Raw genomic sequence first — 26,203 nt, 5'->3', positions numbered from 1 at the left:
TGCGCCAATAAAATCTAAAAGCGGAAGAGCATTTAATTAGAAGTTCATGCCTCCTTCCTAACCGATGTTGCAAGACTTGCCTAGAGGTGGGGTTTGAACCACGGATCCTTTGTTTCTTAAGCTAAATTAATAAAAATGTATAATTTTATTCTTATAAAAAAAATATTTAATTTCGATTTAAAAAATATATAATTCAATTCTGATTAAAAAAAGTATATTTAAGTTAATTATTAAATTAAAAATTAAAAGAATTGCATTGGCTTAACTGTCAAATTTATTCGAAAATATTGTTCATTATTTTAATATTTGTTAATTCTTAAAAAAGAATTAGCTCATTTTTATTGCAATTGTTTTTTGGGTTTTCCTTTCTCAACATTTTTTTTTTACTCAGAATTAAATTTTTAATAAACCTGTTCTGAGGCTGCATCAAAAGTTTGCACTAAATGTAAGCTAAACTTTTTTTAATAACGCAAGTTATAGCGCAATAATTATCTTTAAATAAATGATATATACAATGATATTATTTTAATAAACGGTGTTTGGAAAAATAATCTTTGCTTTCACAACAAAATCATTTATAAGAATATAAAGTTTTAATAAGGTAAATAATTAGCGTAATTTTTTTTATTTGTTACTTGCTAATTTTTTCAAAATAAAAAATCATTTTTAGTTGCAAGCCCCAATTAGAAATTTAAGAAATTATCATTAAAAAAATTTAACTTATTTTAATTCATTTATGCAAATGTTGAGAAAAGAAAGAAATTTGTTAATATCAAACATTTTAAAAAAGGTAATATTAAATTTTGTTATTTCCTATTAAAAAATGAAAAATAAAATAAACATTCCCTTATAGTAATAATAAAAAAGAAGTTAAATAACATTTAACTTGATTTGCGGTAATTTATATTGCTGCAGTAATTAAAAAAAGTTAATGTCTTTGAAAAAAAAAAGAATTTTATGACGTCAAATTCACTTCAGGCTATTGTGCCAAGTTGTTAACATGTAACCCAGTACAACCTGCTTCATGTCCTACTGCCTTGTAGGATGGGCTTTTTTAGGCAAAGGCTAGGAGTAGACAACTCTGACTTAAAATACCCTCTGTCTTGGGCATATATCAAATCGATTGCAAAATTTGTATCTGGTAAGGTTGCATCTCTTTATCTTGCTTGACACTTTCTTACTCTTGATTATATTCTTTACATCTACAAATCTCTACAAGTCTCTATAAATCCATCCTTGTATGGAATATTGTTGCCATATCTGGGGTGGATCTTCTAATGATGTCCTTTCTCTTTTAGATAAGGTGCAAAAACATATTGTAAACATAGTTGGACCTGCTTTTGCAGCCAACCTCCACTCATTATCACATCATCATAATGTTTCTTCTCTTCCTCTTTTCTATAAATACTATAATGGGAACTGCTCTAAAGAGCTAGCGGCTCTTGTGCCATCTACAAATCATCATTCACATGTTACTCGTCATTTAATTAAGTCTCATTCTTTTACTGTGACCTAAAAATTCTTATTCATCTAGTTTTTTTCATCGAACATTAGTCTTTTGGAATTCGCTTCCTTTATCTTGTTTTCCTGAGTCATATAATTTGCAATCTTTTAAGTCATTGGTTAGTTGTTATCTTTATAACTTTCATCTTTTTTTCTTCTAGTAACTGACTCTAATAGTGGTTGCTTGCAGCCTTGTAAGAAGTGAAGATGTTGGAATAATATATATATATATATATATATATATATATATATATATATATATATATATATATATATATATATATATATATATATATATATATATATATAATATAGTAAAAAAAAAGAAACTCAAATATCAAAAAATTATTACACTCATTAGACCTATTATTACACTTAATCTTAAGGGATCCTCTTTTTTTTCTCATGGTTGTTAGAATTAAGTGCGATTGTTTTGGGGTGCATCTAATTAAATATACTGTGGCAATCCTTGCAGTGTTCTGTGGCTCCAGAAGCATGCCAACTGCCTTTTATGCTGTTTACCTGATGCTCAATACTTCTTTGTTTAATTTTCTTTTTTGTTTCTCCAATATAAATGCCACCGCATGTCTGCGTAAGCTTATACAAACCTGGATTGCTGTTTAGTAATAATTTGGATTTGTTATTGCATAAAGTTTATAATAAATATGTTTGTCGAAAATCGACATAAAAGATCAGAGAACTTGAAACAAAAAATCTCAAAATCAAAGACAATCCTGTTGATGTAGTTGTTGATAAAACATGGTTACTTAACAATAAAACTCCCATAGGTTCCAAGACTAGGATCAAAATTAAGGAAACAGCTCAACAACGCCAACTTTTAAAACAAATTTATGTAATAACAAATCCTAAATATTACCAAATAGCAATCTGGCTGTGTATAAGCTTATGTGCTCATGCATTGGTGTTTATATTGGAGAAACAAAACAAAAAAATTATACAAATAAGTATTGAGCATCAGGTAAACAGCATGAAAGGCAATGCTTCCAGAGCCACAGAATACTGCAAGGATTGCCATTGTATATTTAATTGGATGCATCCTAAAACAATCACGCTTAAATATTAAATCAAATTTTCAGCAAAAAATATATTCTATAAATTTCTCTTTTTGAAAACTATTTTATTTTCAAAATTTTCCACAATTAAAAAAAAAAAAAGTAATATCAGTTTGTTTATATGTTTTTAGATGTCACCTGATGATGTTATTTTGTCGATTGATAAATCGATTCAAGGAATTCATAAGCTTGCAGCTCACAAATCAAATGGACTTGATGCTTGTGACCTTCACAATTTACAGTAAGGTTTTAGTTATTCTTTATAGTATGAAACAAATTACTGATTTAAACTTTAAATGCAGAAATATTTTATGGGTTTCTATACTCTGGCAAATATTGGTTTATTTTCTTACAAATGCCATTTTTTAAGTAATTGAAACACTTTAAACTTTGATTGGTAATAATTCTTCACTATATATAAGACATGTACCACAGGAAATACGCAAATATTCTATTTATTCAACTATTGTATTTTGATATTAATGTTTTATATATTTTGAAAGTAAATATATTAATATTCTTAAATTTCACTTAAGTAAGTTTGTGAATTTGTATAATCGAGAGCGCATGCACTTTGCCTTTTACACTCGACATTAGCTTATGCACATTCTTTGGCTGGACTTTGTTGGTAGCTTTTATCTATTTATTTTTAAAGTCTTGGATGTTTTTAGCTACTTTTACCTGGAACCTTAGTTTTCCTTTGACAATAGCCTAATATCTTTTGATAGGACATAATTTGGGACAATATGGTAAATTGCAGTGTTTTTCAACAAAAAAAAAACTTTGTTTCTTAAGCTAGTTTAAAGTTGTCTCAGAGTAGTAACAGGCTTGGACAGGAATGGTGTGCGATTGAATGCTATTGTTGACCACACAATTTTTTTTTTTTTGACTACTTAATTTTTTTAATAAAAACTACAGAAAAAATTAATTTTTTCTGTAGTTTTTATTAAAAAAATTAAGTTTTTATTTAAAGCGTTTGCGTAAAATAAAAACTTAAGAAAAGATCAATAAATAAAAGTTATTCATAACATAACTTTTTTTTTTATTGCATTTAAATTGTTAAAACATCAAAATAGCAGTGGTCAAGTTGTAAAGAAAAAATCTATTAGCATTGTCAGTTACAGAGTGCGATCGCATGCCATTCCTGTCCAAGCCTGAGTAATATACTAAATTGGGCCATGAAGGATTACCTGCACAAGTCCTTAAAATCGGAAATTCTCGAGAAATTCTTTGATGTATGTTTCAGTGTTAATTGTTCCCCTAGTCACAAAGTAATTATTTTACTTTCACCACATTTACAAATTGCTTGCTAAACTAAGAATTTTTTACCAAAATTTGCATTTCAAAGCATTTATATTTGGAATTCAGTTTCTTGCAAATAATTGCTGAATAATATTAGTGTCTTGGAAGAGATTGGAAATATGCAACCTAATAAGTTTCAGCTTCAATAATCAAATAAGATTTTTTTGCAAATAATTTTTTATACAACATTTTCTTTTTTTTCTTTACGATAAGTAATTTTTTTCTTTTTTAATATTTATAGCCACAATTTCTCTATATAAAGTAAAAACTAATTTTCAGTTTATTTTGGCGTTTACTTCTGCTTTGCTTTATTTTCACTTACAGTGAAATAATTACAGTTTAATCGTCTCTTTATACTTGCAGATAATCAACAATTACAGTTAATTTCTTTAATGATGATTATGTTCTCTATATGTTTTCTTTGTTATTGTTTCTATGGCCACCCTAATATATGCATCAGGTTTTGTTTTAAAGTGTTAATCTGCTTGGAATTTACATACACCTAAAGCAATTTTTGTATGCCCAGAGAAGGTAAGCAAAAGAATGTTTTTTTTTTGTAGAGCGCAAGAACCAAATAAAATTAAGATTTTTATGTTAAAATGTTATAAATATAATAAGTATTCAAAAAAGGCGTCACCTTATATATTCTGAATTTTTTTTACTTGTAAAAAAATTCAGAATATATAATAAGGTGATTTCTTTTTTGAAATTATTACTCGTGTAAACAATGTGAACTTTTTTTCTAGTTTATCTAAGCTGTTTATCACTATGACATTTTTGTTCTCCTATTGAAATGACATTTTACAAATTCTTAATTTTTAATTAATAAAGAATTTTGGTAAAAAAAATTTATTAGAGATATTTGTTGAATTCTTAAATTTTTAGTTATAAAATATTATTAGATTTTACACTTAACAAATTTACAGACATCATTTTTTAAAGATATTTGCTTAATTCTTAAATTTTTAGTTTGAAAATATTTATAGACTTTACACTTAACAAATATACAGAAATCATCAATTGTTAGAGATATTCATCAATTGTTAGAGATATTAGAGATCATCAATTGTTAGAGATATTTGCTGAATTCTTAAATTTTTAGTTAAAAAATATTTATAGATTATACACTTAACAAATTTACAGACAGCTTTTTATTAATTAAAGTAATAATTAATGTTTTATGGCAATAATTCAAGACAGATGGCAATTAAAATTGTCAATGTGTTGCAGCATGCGTTAAAAAATATATTATATTTAATATTTCCCAATTTATGTCGTATTTGGCAAGTATTTTAAATTAAAACTTGTCTCTTAAAATTACAAATCAAAAAACTACCAATATTGACAATAAAAAGTTTTTTATTAAATGATTTCAATTTTAAAATTTATTCAATAATGCTACACTTTTTTGCAATCTTGACCAATAATTGTTTAATTTTAAAAATAAAATAAAATAAGCAATACATGTTTTACAGAATAAATTTATTAAATGAATATAAATATATTTTCGCATGATTAAATAAGAATTACAAGAATACTTGTACCCGATGAATCGTTTAGCTAATAAATGCTGTTAATTAAACCATAAGGTTAACTCTTTTGCTACCAGCTGTTTAAACAAAAATCTTTACACATATTTTTAAAATAAAATTTGGATGGCATAACATTGACAACTAATTAAAGTTCAAATAGTAAATCTTTTTAAAAGCATGACAAACCATATATCAATAGAAAGCTAAACAAATGAACTTTTTAATTAAATAAGTTTTTAACACATGTCATTAAATAATAAGAAATGCAAAGTGCTTAAAACCATTGTTTTATAAATAGTAATTAAATTATAAAGTCTGTAGATTGGGGCTTATATTTTAAAGACTTTAAGAGATTGGCTAACATGGAGATGGTGAGTTTCAAGTAAAACAACAAAGTTTGTTTTTCTAGGTATACCTTTATTATTTTGTTTTATTTAAAAAAATTGTGCCCAAACATTTTTTTTATTGTTCTCTTTAATATGAATACAACTTGTCTCAGCACTTTGGGATCCCTTTAAGCGACTTTTTATCATTTTTTAACTTTTAAATTATTCTATAACTGGTAAGATAAAAAAAGTGATTATATAAAAAACCACATTAACTTTTGAATGACAATTATCTAAAAAAGTTTGAATAACAATTATGTTAAATATAGATGCTATTTACAAATAAAAAAACTCAATTAAAATTAAAACTATGAAAACTTAATCTTTATTAAGCTAATTATTTTATCGAAATATTTAGTAACAGAAAACAAAATTGTTTATAGTCAACAACGATTTTTTTTTGTATACAAAGTTATTACACAAAACATTAAAAAAAACCATTAAAGAAATATATTTAAAAAAACTTTTATTTATCATCTTGCGAGCACAAGTATATTTATACAACTTTTGATTGCAATAAAAAAAAATGTTTAATTTTTTTTAATAATAAAAAATAAATTAATCATAGAAAAAATTTAAATTTTATTTTAACTTTATTTTATATTATGATATTTTATTTTTATTTTGTTTTTATTTTATTGTAAGGATTGATTTTTCCACTTGAAAACGCTTATACTTTAGGCTTGAAGCAAAGATCATAATAATATTTAATTATGATAAAAAATATAATTTTATTTAAAACTAGTTTAATAAATATATATATAATTTTATTCTGATAAAAAAAAAATTTAAGCTTATTAAAATTAAAATAATTACTTGGGCTTAACTTAACTGTCAAATTTATTTGAAAGTATTACTAAATATTGTTCAATATTTCAATTTATTTTAAAAAATAAATTAGCTCATTTTTATTGCAATTGTTTTTTCGGTTTTCCTTCCTTAACATTTTTTTTTTACACAAAATTAAATTTTAAATAAATGTGTTCTGAGGCTGCATCAAAAGTTTGCACTAAACATAAGTTAAACTTTGTTTTATAACGCAAGTTAAAGCGCAGTGATTATTTTCAAATAAATGATATATACAGCGATATTATTTAAATAAATAGTGTTTGGAAAAATAATCTTTGCTTTCACAACAAAATCGTTTATAAGAATATAAAGTTTTAATAAATAAGGTAAATAATTAGCGTAATTTTTTTTATTTGTTACTTGCTAATTTTTTTAAAATAAAAAATCATTTTTAGTTGCAAGCCCCAATTAGAAATTTAAGAAATAATCATTTAAAAAATTTAACATTTTAATTTATTTATAAAATGTAAATTTATATATACATATATATATATATATATATATATATATAGAGAGAGAGAGAGAGAGAGAGAGAGAGAGAGAGAGAGAGAGAGAGAGAGAGAGAGAGAGAGAGAGAGAGAGAGAGAGAGAGAGAGAGAGAGAGAGAGAGAGAGAGAGAGAGAGAAAGAGAGAGTCTTGCATGGTAGTCAAAAAGTTTCTTCCATTAACTGTAGTTTTAAAGAGAGTGTTAATAAACCAGAAAAAGTTTAAAAACTTAAATAATTTTTTTGTCTTAAATGATAGACTGCCTGCATTAACCAAACCCTCAGTCGATGCAGCAGCACTCCGTTGCGAGTCAGGCTATAAGATAATTTATGTAGCAACACTCTGTGCATGTTTTACAGTTAAAAAATAAAATAAAAACATTCAGAATGTTTTTAAAAAAACATTTTTTTCATTTTAAAGACAGGAAAAACTTTTTTTTTTAAATTATTTGATAGACTGCCTGCCCCAACCAAACTCTGAGTCGATGTAGTAGCAATCTGTTGCGAGTCAGGCTATTTGTCAGTCGATGTAGCAGCACTCCGTTGTGAGTCAGGCTATTAAATAGTCGATGTAGCAATACTCTGCGCATATTTACAGTTAAGAAATAAAATAAAACCATCCAGAATGTTTTTGAAAATATTCACAATGTTTTTAAAAAACATTCTTTCAGTCTTTAAATTTGCATTTTTGTGGTTGAATTACTTCCCGCAATTAAATCAATGCGTTTTGACATAATCTAACCTTAATTTTAACAGCTTCAATATCACGAACAAGCGAAGAGCCATTTTTTACCACAAACATGTTTTCTTAGCTGTAAACTATAAGAATATATATATATATATATATATATATATATATATATATATATATATATATATATATATATATATATATATATATATATAAATAGCTGTAAACTATAGGAATATATATATATATATATATATATATATATATATATATATATATATATATATATATATATATATATATATATATATATATACACACACATGCACACACACAAATATATCATCTGATCAGTTGTTTTTTTATAAGTAAGTTCTTATAAGTCAAATTTTTTACATCCCATTTTGAGTTAGTAACTTATTGTCAGACAATCAATACAGTTTTCGATCCTTTAACTCTTCAGCAGATTTGCTAACTAAAAAGATTTTATTGTTCATTAGATGGAGGCATGCTGGTCTTTTCCATAAGCTCTTCATATGGTATATCTGGGAAGTTTTTGAGATTATCAAATTTTTTCTTTCTAACCGCTTTATTAAAGTCATCCTTGAAGGCACTCTTCTTCATTTCCAATAACTTCTTGGGTACCTCAAGGTTCTATCCTTGGGCCTATTTTCTTTCTTTTCTACTTTAATGATCTTCCCAACAACCTTACATTTCAAGTACTTAAAGTAGCTCTTTTTGCTGATGACTCAACTTTTTACTCCTATCTGATCTCACTTTTGTAACAGATTGGGGTTTGCAGTGGCTTGTAAATTTCAACTCAAAGAAAACTCAGTTATTTGCTGCAAACAACTATCACAATACTGTTGACATTCCTATATTAATGAATGACAACTCTTTCACTGACTCCTCTTCCTTATGTCTTCTTAGATTATCGTTTACTACTGACCTTTTATGGAAACCATATATACAATCGATAGCTAAATTAGCATTCACTAAGGTTGCTTCTCTTTGCCATGTTTGCCATTTTCTTACTCCTGTTTCCATTCTCTACCTCCACAAATCTCTTATTTGTCTGTGTACCAAATATTGTTATCATATTTGGTTCTGGCTCATACAACATACAACTTTTCAAGCCTTCTGTCAACCGTTTCCTTAATCTATAACTTTTTTTTTACTCTAGTAACCCTTAACTTAATAGTGATTGCTTGCAGCTTTGTTGAAAGTGAATCAGAATTAAAAAAAAAATAGTAATAAATAAAATAAAAAAATGCAAAAGATAATAATAGAAATTAAACTGTTTACTCAAGTCTTTTTAAGAAAATTTCATATTTTATAAAATCTCTTTTATATAAAATTAAACCTTGTTATTTTGAATGGCAAAAAAAAAAGTTCAATCTGGGAAACACTATCAACAACTAATTAGAAAAACTATGAATACTAACAACTTTCTGTTGTTACATTTGTTATTTGTAATATATGTGCACATTATTTTTTATTAATATTAAATTAAGTTGCAGTAACACCCTTAAGGTGGAAAATTGTTTTCTTTTTTTATTCTGATTCACTCATAACAAGGATGCAAGCAACCACTATTATGTTGGGAGTTATAAAAAAAAAAGAGTAGAGTTATAAAGCAAGGAAACAGATGACAGAAGGCTTGAGAGGTTAAAGGCTGAATGAGTCAGAAAAACATGAAGTTGGGAGAGATTCTGAAAGGTTAAAGTGCAAAAGAAAAAAGCTAGACAAATAAATTGTTTGTTTATATAGAATGGTTTGTTAATGTTTTATAAATCAATGCGTCTTTTGCTAAAGTTATTTCATATTTGATAACACTATGGCAAAAGTTGTCATGGAATATTTAGTTATGTGGCAGTAATACACTTAAAGTGATTAATGATATTGTTGATTTAAATAAAATGATAATGGTTTGTAATTGTCAATCATTGTGTCTAAATCTTTCATTTAATCATTAATAATTTAATTAATACTATCTTACAGCAATGATCTTTTTTTTTGTTTATGGTTACTTTGTATAAACAATATATATTTTTTAAATTTGTTATTTTGTGTTCACAAGTTTTTTTATAAACCAAATAAAAATTTGAGGACAACTTTTATTGTTTTGTTGTCTAAATTTCATTGAAATAAAATGAATTTTAAAATGTTACATAATTATTTGGATTAATTATTTTAGTTAGTTATTCTGATTAATTAATTAGTCTAGACAAAATTGTTCTCAAATTTTATTATTCTCTAGTTGTAAAGTTACTAATCATTTTATTTTAAAAGTTAGCTAATGTTTTAGTTCTTATAATAATTTTATTTGTATATACAAGCCTTCCCAGGTAATGTGTGCGGTTTTTTGTTTTGTATTTCTACACATAAGTATTTTTTTCAGACAAGGTCACGGCTGTTTGCAAATTTTATTATATTAGGCATTGCTAAAAAAAACTAAGTTTCAAAAACAAAGAAAGCAAAACTAACAAAATAGGAAGTTAAAATAAATTTAAACAGAAAAAAATAATAATAATAATTTAAATAATCTGGGTACTTTTTTTATTTCTGTTTCTTGAGGGTGGTTGTTATTTTCAGCAACAAAATTGGATAAGGCAAAGCAAAAAAAAAAAAAAAGAAAGTTTCTAGTCAACATTAAAAAAAATGATTTTTCTATATTTTATTTGTTTTTTAATTAGGAAAACAAAAATATAAGTTGCTATCTGTTTGTAAAATATATTTCTATTGTTTTAATGTAACTAGTATATATTGTTCCTATATAAATATGCCTATGTAATTCATGCGTATATTTTTATGTATTTCATTTGTTATTATATTTATTTGTTTAATAGTATACGCACATTTAGCTTATTTGGATAAGGCATATGCTTCATACACGGAATGTCTGTGGTTTGAGTTGTCTAAAATAAAATACTCATGCGTGGACATAGAAGTCAAAAACCTGCACGCATTTCCCGGGAAGGCTTGATATATATAAAAATATAATTTTAGAAAACTATCCAATAACTCGAAGATAATATCTCAAGGTACTTCTCTTTGGAGCAATTTTCAAACACCTCAAGGTAGAGTTCATTTATCTGGTAGTAATGATCAAGGTTCATTAATTGTTCAGGCACCTCAAAAAATAAAATTAGACACAGTAAGAAAAGGCAAATCACCAAAAAGATATTCTGCTCCACAGCCACCTACTCAATCAAATCCCAATTTGCAACAAAATTTACAAAAATGTAACGAAATAAAAGTAAATATTAAAAATGATAAATCTAATAATATTCAGGTGGGAAGTGGGTCGTACAATAGTGTTGATTTAGTTTTTAAAGAAAGTAGTACACAAAGCAATTCACACACAAAATGTTCTCAAACAACCCCCTTATTGGAATTATCGCAACCTATTACAAAACTTCCTGATAGCTCACAAAGTATATCTGAGAAAGGTTCTCAAAAGAGTTCTGTAACTTCTTTCAATACTTGTAATTTAAAAAACTTTTCTTCACCTCAAGCATCATTAGCTAATGCAACTTCAACAGTGGTACCGAATGATCTTGGAAAAATACTTGTTGATGGCGTTCGAAGCAGGTAACATTTTAATTTCTTTTAAAAATTTCTTGTTTAAATAGTTAAATAAAGTGGAATAATTTTCTACTCTTTTTTTCTTTAGATGCAAAATTAGTTTTAATAAATCTCTAATTGCTGTTCGCTACGTTCTTAACCAATTAGGAAAAGACATAAGTTCAATTGAAGAACTTGTTAAAAATATTCAAGCACAAATTGAAGATGATAAATTGGTGAGACTTTTTTCTAAAGGTTGGTATAATATTAGCGTTTACAGGCCTTGTTATAAATAAAAATTGCTTAACGCATTCAGTTAATGGAGTTTTTGACTTTATAAAGTTCTTTATATTTGATTTTCATATTTAACGTCATTAACTTTTTAAGCAAAATTAGTTTAATTGAATAATAAACTCTAAAGAATACATAAATGTTATTATGTAATAATTGAATAATTAACTTAAAACAGTGTAAAAATGTTGTTATATAATAATTGAATAATTAGCTCAAAACAATGTAGTAATGTTAATATGTAAAAATGTTATCTAATGTTAACTTTGATTCCTGTTTTTTAAAAGCATAAAAATATTTGTTTATTTTCTCAACATTTGACATCATCATGTTTTGTCTATAACTAAATGAATAAAAAGGATTTTATTTTGTGGATAGGTATTAACAGATTATAACAGTTATTTTTATTTTTAGAAACTCAGCAAGTATTTAACTGAAAACTTTAAATATTCTAAGAAAAAGAAACCAAGCAATAGTTAATTTTTTTACCAGGAATTTTATGTAAAATTAATCTTTTTTTTTTACAAAATGATTGATATACGCTTGTGTTATTCAAATGTGTTATTAACACTTGTGTTGTTTAAGCAACTTTAATGTATGCTTTATTCATATTTTTAATGTTTAAAATGTATTTTATTTCTAGTAAATTAAAAGGTGGAATAAAAGCCTTATAGATTTAAACAATACATTATTCCGGTGAAAAATTTGCTTATTGAACATTATATACTAATAATCGCACTAAAATTTATAATCAATCAGGTTAAACCTAAACATTACATGATTATTTAAATAATGAAGTATTTTGAAGTTTCCACATTCTAGCAAAAAAAAACTTTTCTCATGGTTTTTATAAGTTTTTTATATTTCAATTTAAATAGAAAAGTAAGCTAAAATTATAATTGGAAAATGGAAAGAAAAAAAAAAACCCAGCCCTTTTTTTTAACATAGGAATAAGGTCAGCAAAAAAATGCTGACCTCAGACACTTTTAGGTTGGCAGTTAGTTTAGGATTGCAGAATTGTTATAAAGAACTTTTTAAAAGCTTTTTAAGTATATTATTTATTAATTTGAGAAGAACATTTAAATGCGAACAGTGGAAAGTTAATCATTTTTGAAAAGTTTACTAAAATTAAATCCGCTGGTGTCATGGAATCTACTGGGGCTACAAAAATTTTGTTTTTAAGTAAAAACATTTGCTATTCAAAATACTTTGTCCTATAACTGTTATTAGATGTTTCAAGCTGCTGTTGAAATATCTGTGTACTCTACAAATATTATAAATAATGTTCTACTTTTAGTATATCCTGATTGAAAAAGATTATATGGAATATACAACTTATATGGAATTATATAAGCAAACTCAGTATATTTTAATTTTAAATCAAAACCAAAAAATTTACTAAAAACATTTTTAAGCAATTTATATAAGCATAGTTATTAGGCATAGTAATTATTCTGCATATAATATTTTTGTATAGTAACCAAGGGTGTACGACTCGCGGATTTTAGTGTAATTCGGTCAACGGGAATTATGGGATGCCTAGTACAGCCAGATTTATAAACAAATATACTTTTACAAAGACAACTTCAGGTTTAATTTACTTTAAAAGCAAATGCTTTGTTTCAACAGCGCTGATGGAGCTGAAATATAATAAATAATTTAAGCATAGTAGTATATTAATAGTTTTTTATACTATTACGTTTGTTATTTATTTGAATAAAAAAAGTGGCATTATATTTAACGTTGGTAAAAGTAAGTAATAATTATGTTTTTTCTATTTATTTTAAAAAGAAATACACAACTGTCATAAGTTTTATTGAATTATGCATTACTGTTTCTGATATGCACATTTCAATTCTTAACTGCCCTCTACAGTATACAAGTAGGTTTGCAACATAACTGTATGATAGTAACAAATAATTTCAATTAAGTTTCTTTCAACTAAGTATATAATCTACTTATGAATAACACGAGCCATTTTCTTAGGACATTTTTTTTTACGTGGAGCTATGTTGTGATTGTAAAACTTGACATAATAATAAATCCGCATATCAACAAAATTGTGGATCAGTTTTTTTTCCAAATGCAATGCATGTTCAGGATGAAGATTATAAATGAAAGTAAATTTGCAGTCTTTCTTAATTGCTTCAATAATAGTTCCTGCTAGGTATTTGTATGCAAATATTTTCTTAATGTGCATAAGAAAAATGGCTTCCATAGTTTGTACAGCTTTATACAAGAAAGAATTTGGTTGTAAATAATTAATTCTTCCATTACAATTCTTGATACTGATAAACTCTTCATAAGGATTACCAGAGATTTCAGAAGGTGGCTGAGACAAAATATTTCTGCATAATTGACATAAAGAAACTTTTTGGATTAGCCAACCAGCAAGATAACACAGAATCGGTTCTACAGTTTCAGAATAAATTTGTAAAACTGAACCCTGAATTTGCATTGGAGGATTTACATTACATTTGTGTGCTAATTTTGTTTCATTGAATAGTGAATTATTCACTATATTACTTTTTTCATTAATTAGATTAACACATGTTTCTAAAGTTATTGCTACTGTGAAATCTGATTCTGAAACACAATTTGTGTTTGACTTAGTTTGCTCAGTAGATAAAAGAACCAAAGCATTTTGGTATGCAGATTTAAACTGTTTTGACGTTGGTCTGTCATTCCAACCGCCTTTACTTCGTATTATTGAGAAAAAATTTTCAATGCAGTCTTGATTAAAACGGGATGTGCAAATAAATGGAAAACCTTCTGCAAGAAACTCTCTGGATAATAATATAATGTTGTTTATTGTTGTTATTAGTCCCCAATGGCTGGAAATACCAGTCTGGCTCCTAGCTTTTTCAGAATACCATGTTGAAATCCAATTTTTGATTTCTTCCAAGTTTTTTATAGTCTCTCCTTCAGTTAATGCACATCTAGCTGGTTTGTCGGCAAATAACTTTCTAGAATTCATCATATCAAAAAGAGTGTCAATTTTTTTAAAGAACTCACATGTTGCCAAAGCATCTGATGGTAAAAGCTTTGCAATTATATACAAGGACATAGCTGCTGAAACTTGATGGCTGAAAACTTGTGTTGCCAATTTTACTCGCATAGATAATAATGGTCCAGGTTCCAGGTGGCTTTCTGTCAACTTTGGTGCAAGTCGAACTGGGTTTTGCTTGTCTATATTATACAAAGAGTGTAAGTATTTCCATGACACAGTTTTTCCATTTGTAGTTATATCATGCCGAATCAAATTATTTCGTAGATTTTTTATCAAGTGTGGAGGGTCAAAGATTATGTACACTTTTGCTTGAGCTGTAGGATGAGATATATATGGAGTTGTTTTACTGAATCCTAGTAACTTTAAAGCTGAAATATTGGTTGTATGTTGGTCACACACTAAAGCTCGTACAATTAATCCAGTTGAGTGCAGTTTATCGATGGCTTCCAATATTATTTTTGATAGTTTTTCTGAACGAACACAACTGTTGCTATAAAAATATGCAACAGGCTGCTTCCACTTTGTGGCAATACCGCGAATCATTAAAACTAAAGCTTGATTTAATGGCTTTCCATCTTCTTGAATGCCTATAATATGATCAAGATCCCTTTCATAATCTATATGTTGCTTGATTGACATCTCATCAAATACAAGACAACAATTGCGATCAGGGACATTCATATAATCAACTTGCATTTTGAGTAATGCAAAAACTTTTGCAGAAAATCCAGGCTGTAATTTTCCAAATGCTTTTGACAAGAAAACAAGAAGTGTTGTCTTACTTGGCAAAGTAAAAAATTCTCTCAAGCAGCGAAATGCCTGTGGACTATGATACATAATCCGTAGCGAAAGCAGTTTATCATGAATTGTCCATCTCTTTCCTTGTTTTGTTCGTTTGTTCATTCTGAGTTGACTCTCAAAAAATTTAACTTGATCTTTGGACAGGTATCTCTTTGCAAGTTCACTAATATGCTCAATTGATCCATTGCATTATTTATTATGCGCTTTTAAAAACAATATTTTTTTTTTTAACCGATAAATTTTCACACGGTTTAAGTGTAAGGCTTTTTGAAGCTTTCTCAATTTTTTTGTAGTTTTTTCCTTATCATCAGATTCTTCTGAATGTGCAGTGTCTGCACTATGAAAAATTGTTAACTCTTCAGACTGATTACTTGTGGTTTTTTTACTTTTTTTTCTTGGCTGAACTAGAAATCGTTCTATAGGTGCTTTTCTTTTGACAGAGATTTTTTTAGGAGGATTTGGTACATTGAAGATGGTTGGGATTGCTGATAAAATAGTCCTTTTGCCTCCAATATTTGTTGTGTAATACTGGGTTGGCTCAAAATGTTCACTGCACAGAGCATATGATTTATTCAGTTCTACTGAAGTTTTGTTGTCAAGATCTTGACGGCGGCAATTGATAACCCACTTTTTACATCTGAAATTAAAAGAATTATACATACATACATAACATACATACATAACTAACACACACACAGACACACAGACATACATATATATATATATATATATATATATATATATATATATATACACATATACATATATATATATATATATATATATATATATAAATATATATATATATACACGTATACATATATATATATATATATATATATATATATATATATATATATATATATATATATATATATATATATATATATATATATATATATATATATATATATATAATATATATATATCAATTAATTTCAATACTAGAAGGAACGTCTGAGTTGTTTTGCACTTGCAGAGCTCAGTTAACAATCCATACAACAGTTGTACAATTTTGGGCCAAAAATGGCTCAAAAGTTGTCTACCATACAGTTATGTTATAAACCTTCTAGCATACTACAGAGGGTAGTTAAGGATTGAAACGTGCATACCAGAAACAGTTAACGGTATAAATCATGCAGTTTTTATAATACTCCCTGAAAATCTCTTAACTAACAAAAGAAACTTTAAAAAGTCGTTAGAATCAACCTATTTTTGTCTTTTGGAAATCAAAAAAATGACACATTTTTATCGACGTTTTTCCCTCGTTTATGCTGACAATTAACAGCTGCACAAAATCCAGCAGACATGATTAGGTAATCTTTAATATATTTAGTTAATTAAAAAGTAAAACCAAAGAAAAATCAATTAAAAATGACTTTATCAACCAATCACACAATTTAAGTTAAACGATTATAGGTATTCTGTGGCTTTTGTTTACAATCTGGCTGTACTACACATACCAGAAGCCTTTGCGTCACCGATAACGCAAATTTAATGGATATTTTGCGGAGTCGTACACCCTTGATAGTAGCTATTTGACATGTTAATTATTTTGTATAGTAATTATTTTGTATAGTAAGTAGTTACTAAAATGTCTTAAATTTTATTATAAAAATGAAAAAGTTTATTTTTTAAATCAAATAATGCCTCAAATTCAGGTTCAAGACAATTGTGTTTGTTGCAAATAAAAATGAAGTACATATTTAAATAGTTCTATGAACTGCCACCAAGATTACCAAAAACAAAGTAATAAATAAATAGAATTTTTAAAGTTGGGATTAAGTTTTGGTTGAAACTTTTTACAAATTAGTATCTAGTCTCAAAATAGAATGTAATTCTCGCTTTCCACTTTTTATGGATCTTATTTTGATCTAGACTATTTTTTTGTCTACTCAAATAGATTTATTTGGTTTCAAATCTGGTGATAAATCTGACCAGGGCAATAAATCTACTTTATTTTCTTTCATTCATGCTTTGACTTCATGAGCTTTGTGAGCAGGCATATCTTGTTAAAACCACCACCATTTGTTGTGATCAAACACTATTTGTTTATATCTTGTTAAAACCACCACTATTTGTTGTGATCAAGCACTACCACTATTTGTTGTGATCAAACACCATTACTATTTGTTGTGATCAAAAGCCACCACCATTTGTTGTGATCAATCAGCATGTTTACAAGCAGCTCTCTAGTGTAGCTAGTAGGTGGTGATTTGGCCTATATAAATGGTACACACTTGCTTCCATTTATCGAAATACCACCCGATTCTTTTTTTGGACCACTCTGATTTTATGAATTGATCTCTGGTTGTCAACATACATTTTCTAACAACTTCATAAACAGCAATATTTTTTCTAACTAAAATGTTTTTAACTGTATTTGAGGAAAAGTGTTTTTCATGAAGCAATAACTTACTTGATAAAATATGTAACTGTTTTCTTGCTCTGTATTTTTTTTACATTCTGGGTTCTGCATGATGTTGGATACCAACTGTTGTCATTTTTAATGTTTTCAGAGTATTTCTCTGAAAATTTCTATTCTCTGAAATCTTCTAGCATTTTATGTTACTGATCATGGGACAAATAGTAAGTATGAACAATTTCATACCTATTATTTATCACTTTGTTGTTGCACTTGTTTGCAAGTTGAAGTTTCAGATGCATCACTTACTGTGATATAAAAACTTATAGAAAAACTATAAAAAAGTGTTTTAATCATTCTTATAAACACACATTATGAGTGTTTATAAGAATGAAAACAAATTATTGTTGCCATTTTATTATTTTTATTTTTACCATTAAATTCATATAAACAAAGTTTTTTTCTTTTTGCTTGTTAGAATAATATTAAAAGAAGTAATTTTTAAATTTTGGGATGTTTGACTATACATTCTTTTTGCAGGTTGATTATCATGGAAGTTTAGCTGCAGAAGATATGAATCATTTAATTGACATTTTTGATAAGTTAGTTAAACATAAAGAAGATTCTCAGCAGAGGAACTGGTCAATTCGTGAAGATTTCAGCGAAATTCAAAAATTATTGTCTCAACTTATAGAAACTTTGGTAAATTGTTGTTAATTATTTTATATTGTTAAATTATTGTTTTTTTGTGTGTGGTTTTAATCTTTTTGAGTGTTATGGCAACTAAAGGTGTATTATTTTAGTTTTTGAAGTGTCTCTGCTCATAACTAATGGAATATATAACTAATTGAATGTATGTGTGTATGTGTGTGTGTGTGTATATATATATTTTTTTTGTTATTCACCTCCTCAAGGTCGAGAAGGCCACTACAGATGAGGAGGCTATTTAATAGTGGTTATAACCCTCTCTCAACTCGCGGAGAAACAAGTTGAGCGCGGTACTACCAGGGACGTGGTGGGGGGTGGGGATCAAACTCGGAACCTCTCGCTTATGAAGCGAGCGCTTTACCACTACACCACTACCGCATTTATATATATATATATATATATACATATATATATATATATATATATATATATATATATATATATATATATATATATATATATATATATATATATATATATATATATATATATGTGATACCGCATATATATATGCGGTAGTGGTGTAGTGGTAGAGCGCTTGCTTCATAACCGAGATGTTCCGAGTATAATTCCCACCACAATCCCTGGTAGTATTGCGCTCAACTTGTTTCTCCGCGCAGCGGCCTTGTTCATCAAGGTACATGTTTATAGAGTTGAAAGAGTCGTGAGTTATAGAGTTGAGAGAAGGTTATAACCATAAGTAGCCTCTTCAACTGTAGTGGCCTTCTCAGCCTTGGGGAGGTGAATTGCAAATAGACCCATTGTATCATCTATTGGAACCTATAACTACCAACTAGCTAAATTTATTATCTCCATTAATAAACACTGAATTTTGTGCAAAAGATTCATTTTCCTTCGTTTTAAATGTTTTTTAGTATCATACGATGTAACCAGCTTATATACCAATGTTCCGCTTCAAGAAACCATTGAAATTGCAGTCTATTTAATTTTTATCCATAATAAAAACATTAAAATTACTAAAACTGTTTAAAAAAACTAGTCTGATTCGCTACTTTGCAACCACAGTTTCTTTTTAAAGGACAAACTTATGATCAAATCGATGGTGTAGCAATGGGTTCTCCACTGGCACTTGTTCTTGCCAATTTGTTCATGGGTCATTTTGAAAATAAATGGATTAAAAATTTCAATGGTGTAAAACTAGTTTTCTACAAAAGATACGTTGATGACATTTGTGCTGCTTTCCAGTCAGAAAATGATGCATATCTTTATCTTAAATATATAAATAGTAGAGACACAGTTCTATTTTTTTTTACTATGGAACAAGAAGTAAATTCAAAAATATCTTTTTTAGATGAAACTCTACACAAAACTAATTCTTCAGTTACCCCTACCGTTTTTCATAAAAAAGCCTATTCTAGTCTTCACACTAGTTTTTATAGTTTTACTCCATTTTCATACAGAGTTAGTCTAATCAAATGCCTGATCAATAGAACATTTAAAATTAATAGTACTAAACTTTGGTTTCACTCGGACATAAACGACCTCTTTAAAGTATTTCAGAGAAACATGTACCCATCTTAGCTCATTTTAAAAATATATAACTCTTATCTAAATAAGATTAATTCAAATACGTATTTGAATTAATGTTGTTATTATTCACAACCAAAAATCAAAGAATCTTTGTCTTATTTTAAACTGCTGTTTTTGGGAAAAATATCTGATTCAACTAAAAAAAGACTGATTCGATTGCTAAAAGATATTACCATCCAGCAAACATTAAATTAGTATTTACCTAACTAAAAATTTCTAAATTCTCTTCTTGTAAAGATCCTATTCCTCTAGAGTTCAAAATGTTTATGGTGTATAAATTTGTATGTGCAGGATGTAACTCTTGTTATATAGGTGAAACTACTTGCCATCTCAAGACCCGGATATCTGAACATAACAAGAGTAATAAAAAGTCTCATATCTATAAACATCTCCATGCTAATGAAAATTGTTTCATGCAAATAAGTGATGAGTGTTTTTCTGTTTTAAATTCGGCATCTAACAAATTTGAGTTAAAACTTAAAGAAAGTATGTTTATAGAATGGTTAAAACCTAATATGAATAAACCGGTTAACCATGTACAAATGACACTTTCTGTTTAGCTAGTATTTTTTATACATATTGTGTATCTTTTTAACCTATTATTTTGTTATTTACTATTTCTTTAGTATGACACTTTTTAATTGATTTATTGTATTTTTTTAATTATATTATTATTGGTTTGATTCCTTAACTTTGATTTGATTATTTTATGTATTTTAAATTATCTTGTTTTAATAAAATGTAGTATTGCTGATAGTATAAAGCATTTCTTTTAATGTGACAAAAAACAATGGTCTGACTGATTGATATAACACAATCGATGCAACAAAATCAGAAGTATTATTGATTTAAGTTTTGCAAATGATACTTTTCCATGTTTTTTTTTTTTTCTTTCTCATATAAAGCAAACTTATTGACTCAATGAGGAACTGAGCTATACATAAATATGTTTCTAAACTGTTATTTTTAAGTCAGAATTGTTCATAAAAAATTGAACTCAAACTAAAAATAAAATGTGAAAAGAAAATGCCAGAAGCATATAAGATATACTAGATGTGTATATAGGATATCTTCGATGTAGCTATAAACTTATTAGATGTGTATATAGGATATTCTAGATGTTGCTAGATGTAGATGTAAACCTATTTTTTAATCTAATTAATAAAAGTACTTTTTTTTTAATTCCAAGTTTGAAAGAACTTTACTCAAGTTGGTTTAAAATGATTATAAGAATATATATATTTTCTTTTAACTAGCAATTTTAATTAGCAAAATCTTGAAACATTGTCTTTTTTTTTCAGATATTTTATTTAAATAATGAAATATTCGGCATTACCTTGTACGTTACATTTAGCACAAAACATTTTTTCATGAAGGTTACCCATTTCCAGGCCTTTGCATGCAAATAGAATAATATCTCAAATAGAAAAAAGTTGTTTTATGAATAAAGTTTATAGATTAGTGTTAAAAAATGTGTTTTAATTGTTTTATAAAAAATTTTGTTTTCTGCAGGATGAAATTGACCCATGTATCAGTCGTAAGGTTCTTCAAGATGATGAATATCGTTATTTATGTGAACTTGTTATTTATTACCAAATGGCAAGATGTTCTTTAATTGTTTTTATGTTTCTTCAGTAAGAGATAATTTTTTTACTGCATTATATTTTTTCAACATCCTCAATATTTATTTTACTTTCTAAAATACTTTTCTCCTAATCTCTGACAGCTCTCAATTTTTTACTATTTTAGGAATCTCGTTCAAAACTAAGGGTCTATTTACTTAGTATATTTGAGCATTTTTGTAATTTTGGTCAGAATTTTGTTTCACAACTTTTGTGTACTGTTTTACCAACAGAGATAGCTGCTTCCATGATGCGTGAACAAAATGGTAACATTTTTATATTGCAAACAGGGCTGTTAAGAAATTTTTAGAAAATAAATATCTTGATAATATTTTTAATTATCCTCCTAATGATAAGCAGTTTTAAGTCAAAACCATTAGTAAGGTCAGTAAGTTATTCATGAATTTTTGTCATTAAGACAGTAGGGTGTGTCGATTTTTTTTTTCCATTTTGAAAAATCGTAAGGTTACTTCTAGTGAAGAATTTTATGGGGATTCCAAATCCGCAAAAAAAAAAAAAAAAAAATGTCTTGCTGGGTGGGTCAGCACTTTTTTGAATTAAAAAATGACTAAAATACGAATAATTAACAAGGGGAAATAATAATTGAAAAAAAAAATATTTTTTAAAAATTTTTATTAAACTTAATAGCTATTATGCTGAATTTTAAGAAAATTTTATATTTGGTTCAAAAATTCATAAAAATGATCACAGAAAGTGAGTTTTTGTGAAGGGTAATTTTATAAAAATAAGCCACTTTTATTATTTGTAAACAACAAGCCCACATTACATGCAACTGCTCTAAGGAATATAAAATTCCTATTATAGATATTTTTTATATTAAAACCGAAAGAGATAAAGTTGGTGCTAAAGGTTTGCTTCAAATATCTTCCAAAGATATGCCTGAACACAACAGACAAGTTAAAACATTATATAACCATTCTAATAAAGAAGCTTTTACAAGAAAAAGGGCAGACAGCATAACAACAAATAATGCATTAAACAATAATTTTTCAATGACTGAAGATGAACTCACTGATGAAGAATTCAACACAGAACCTAGTACTTCAATTTCGAAAGTAAAAAAGTCTAAATATAATACTAAAAGTGTACAAAATGTCGCAATACATAGTCTAAGGTAAAATATATATTTTTTATTTTAAATTAAAAAAAACTCTCTTTATTTAAATATAACTAAAAAATGTATATATATTTAGGTTCGGAGTTACTTCTAGAGCTGCTGCGGCTTTGACTTCAGCTGCCTGGGTTGATGCAGGATAGATTACTGAGAAAGATACACAGTTTATTGTTGACCATAAAAAAATTGTAAGAGCTCAAGATAAAGTAATGATGGAGTTAAAAAATGAAACTTTAAAATGTATAGACAATGGGAACATCAATTGTATTTTGTTTGATAGTAGAAAAGACGTTACAAAAATAAAGACAGAAGTAAAAGGATCCAGTAGTTTTTTTCCCGGATCTATTAAGGAGGAACATTATACAACATGCATTGAACCAGGTGGCAGATTTTTGTTTCATTTTATTCCATAAAAATCAACTGAAGAAAAAAAGCATGCTGAAATAGTTGCCAATCATTTAGTCGAGTGGATAATTCAACATGGTGTTGACAAATCGATTCAAGCATTGGGCGGTGGTCCAGTGAATTAGGCAAACTACTGGATAAAGTTACATATCTGGAAGTAAACAAGAACTTTGAAAGGGTAACTTTAGGTGAACCACCTATTGCTTTGCCAGACAAAATAGTTAAGGATCTTTTGGCTGATCAAGCTTACGGATACAGAATTGTAACAGCAATAAGATCTGGAGTTTTACCTGAAAATTTAATAAACCTTGAAGTAGGTAATGTTTCTCATTCAAAATGGCTTACTACAGCCAACCGTTTCTGTAGATTGTGGGTTTTAATTCATTTTTTAACAGAAAAGAACCTTAGAAACCTATGTTTAATTTTTGAATTTATAGTTGGTTATATTTTCCTTGTTTCAAATAAAGGTAAAACATTCCTGGATAGATGGACCTAGGCATATTTTATTCCAATTGAAACAACTAAAATGTCAAAAAAAAAGAGGTTGTTGCAATAGTAATAAAAACTGTAAAGAGATCTGTATGGTTTGCCTTTAGTGAATTCATTATTCAGACTCTTTTGTGTTCCAACAATGAAGAGGAATGAAAGTTCGGAGTTCAAAAGATACTAGAAATTAGAGGAGAAGGAAATGACAATACCCAGTTTAGAGATGATTCAGTAAGAAGTCACAAAACCCCATGCATAATTACTAATGCTGATAAATTGACCAACCTAATTGAGTGGAAAGATTCAGTATACAAACCACTTCTTACCACAAGCCTCACAACCCATGAAGTCAGAAAGTACTATTACAAGCCTATGGTTGTTCCAGATTGGCCATGCCATTCACAATCCATCAAACGTTGTGTCAAGCAGGTTTCTTTTTTATCTAATTATAAGAATATAATAATATAACCTATATAATGTTTTATATAGGTTACAGAGGCTTGTGCAAAAACATATTTGCATGAAAAGAGAGAAGAATATATAAGAGCACAAGAAGTCAGCAGTGGTTTCACGAGCAAAAACAATTCTAAATATAACTTAGCTGGACTTACAAATTTTAAATAAAATTTATAAACTATTATTTGTTAATTATATGTAAATTTAAAAAGGATAACAGTACCATATAATATGTTTATATACATATATTATAAACGTATTAGTATATAATATATTGTTTGTTTAAAAAAAAAATGATTGTCTAATTATTAGATTTGTGTTTAATACTCAAAAAAATTATTATTTAGAAACTTAAATATTTTGCTACATTTGGATTCCTTATAAAATTCTTCACAAAAATGTACACCTTTGATTTGAAAAATGTATTAAAAAAAGAAAAAAATGACGCACTCTACTGTCATATCTTACGTCTAAAAAATGAAAAAAGTGGCTTATTTTTGTAAAAATACCCTTCACAAAAACTCACTTTCTGTGTTCATTTTTAAGCATTTTTGAATCAATTATAAAATTTTCTTAAAATTCAACATAATAGTTATTAAATTTATTAAAAGTTAAAAAAATGTATATATTTTTTCAATTATTATTTCCCCTCGTTAATTAGTCATATTTTAGTCATTTTTTCGTTCAAATACGTGCTGACCCACCCAGCAAGACTTTTTTTTTAATTTTTTTTTGGCGGATTCAGAATCCTCATAAAATTCTTCACAAAAAGTAACTTTGCCGTTTTTCAAAATGGAAAGAAAAAAAAAAAATCAACACACTATTAAGACAGTAAGTTAGAATTCAGGAGCTGCTTGTTCAGATTTGTTGCATTTGCTGCAAAAGCAAATATTCTATTTAGTGGTTCTTTCATTTATGTTTACTATTATTTTTGCACTTTTTCTTTTAAGTTTATAGAAAGTTTAATAGATTAAATATATGCACAATATTAAAAAATTGAACATATCCAACATGAATTAAATATAGATGATAGGTTTGAAATTATAACCTTAGTGAAAAAAAAAAAGTAGAGAAAATACAACCTTTTAATGAAATTTTTGTTGGTTTATAATTAAATAAGACAATTTTTTAAGTAAGACAATTTTGTCCCTATTAAAAATTATCTCTGAAACAGTTAGTCACCTTGCACTAAAAAATAATAAGATTCTTAAGATATACTTAAGAACATCAAATTATATACTTTTTGTTTATGATTATTATAGATTTGACACTATTTCTTAAATCTTCGTTGGTTTTAACAATGCTGTTCTCAACTGGGGAGCCTGTTCCCTACCATCATTATAGTGAGTGATTTTTATCTTTTATACTATTTAATTAAATGATTCATAAGTCTTAAGTTTTATATATATATGTATATATATATATATATATATATATATATATATATATATATATATATATATATATATATATATATATATATATATATATACATATGTATGTGTGTGTGTATATACATGTATATATATATGTATATACCTATATATATATATATATATATATATATATATATATATATATATATATATATATATATATATATATATATATATATATATAAATATATATATATATATATATATGTATATATGCATGTATATATGTATATGTAAATATATATATATATATATATATATATATATATATATATATATATATATATATATATATATATATATATTTATAATTATAATTAAAATTATAAATATATATATTTATTTATTTACTTTTTTATAATTAAAATAAATTAAAATAGAAAAAAATAGAAAAAAAAAATAATTTAAAGAATTTGTGTTCTGTTTTTATTTTTGCTTCTTTAGGGTGGTTGTTATTTTCAGCAACATAATTGGATAAGGCAAAACAAAACAAAAGAACAGTTAAAAGTCAACATTAAAAAGAATGATTTTCCTATATTATAAACTAAA

General features: G+C 26.7%; 1 protein-coding gene across 1 annotated transcript in view; it reads left to right on the top strand.

Annotated features, from left to right (window-relative positions):
- LOC101237349 (NCK-interacting protein with SH3 domain) overlaps positions 1-26,203 on the top strand; it is a 68,376-nt gene that overhangs the window by 15,299 nt on the left and 26,874 nt on the right. Inside the window, exons 2-8 of the mRNA XM_065816277.1 lie at positions 2,708-2,817; positions 10,831-11,415; positions 11,498-11,624; positions 18,396-18,557; positions 21,627-21,713; positions 21,864-22,002; positions 25,481-25,561. Of these exons, the coding sequence (XP_065672349.1) occupies positions 2,708-2,817; positions 10,831-11,415; positions 11,498-11,624; positions 18,396-18,557; positions 21,627-21,713; positions 21,864-22,002; positions 25,481-25,561 (1,291 nt within the window). The remainder of the gene's footprint in view (positions 1-2,707; positions 2,818-10,830; positions 11,416-11,497; positions 11,625-18,395; positions 18,558-21,626; positions 21,714-21,863; positions 22,003-25,480; positions 25,562-26,203) is intronic.

This window comes from Hydra vulgaris, chromosome 13 (assembly GCF_038396675.1).
Source record: "Hydra vulgaris chromosome 13, alternate assembly HydraT2T_AEP".
NCBI lineage: Eukaryota > Metazoa > Cnidaria > Hydrozoa > Anthoathecata > Hydridae > Hydra > Hydra vulgaris.
This window is presented reverse-complemented; position numbering and strand designations above follow the sequence as displayed.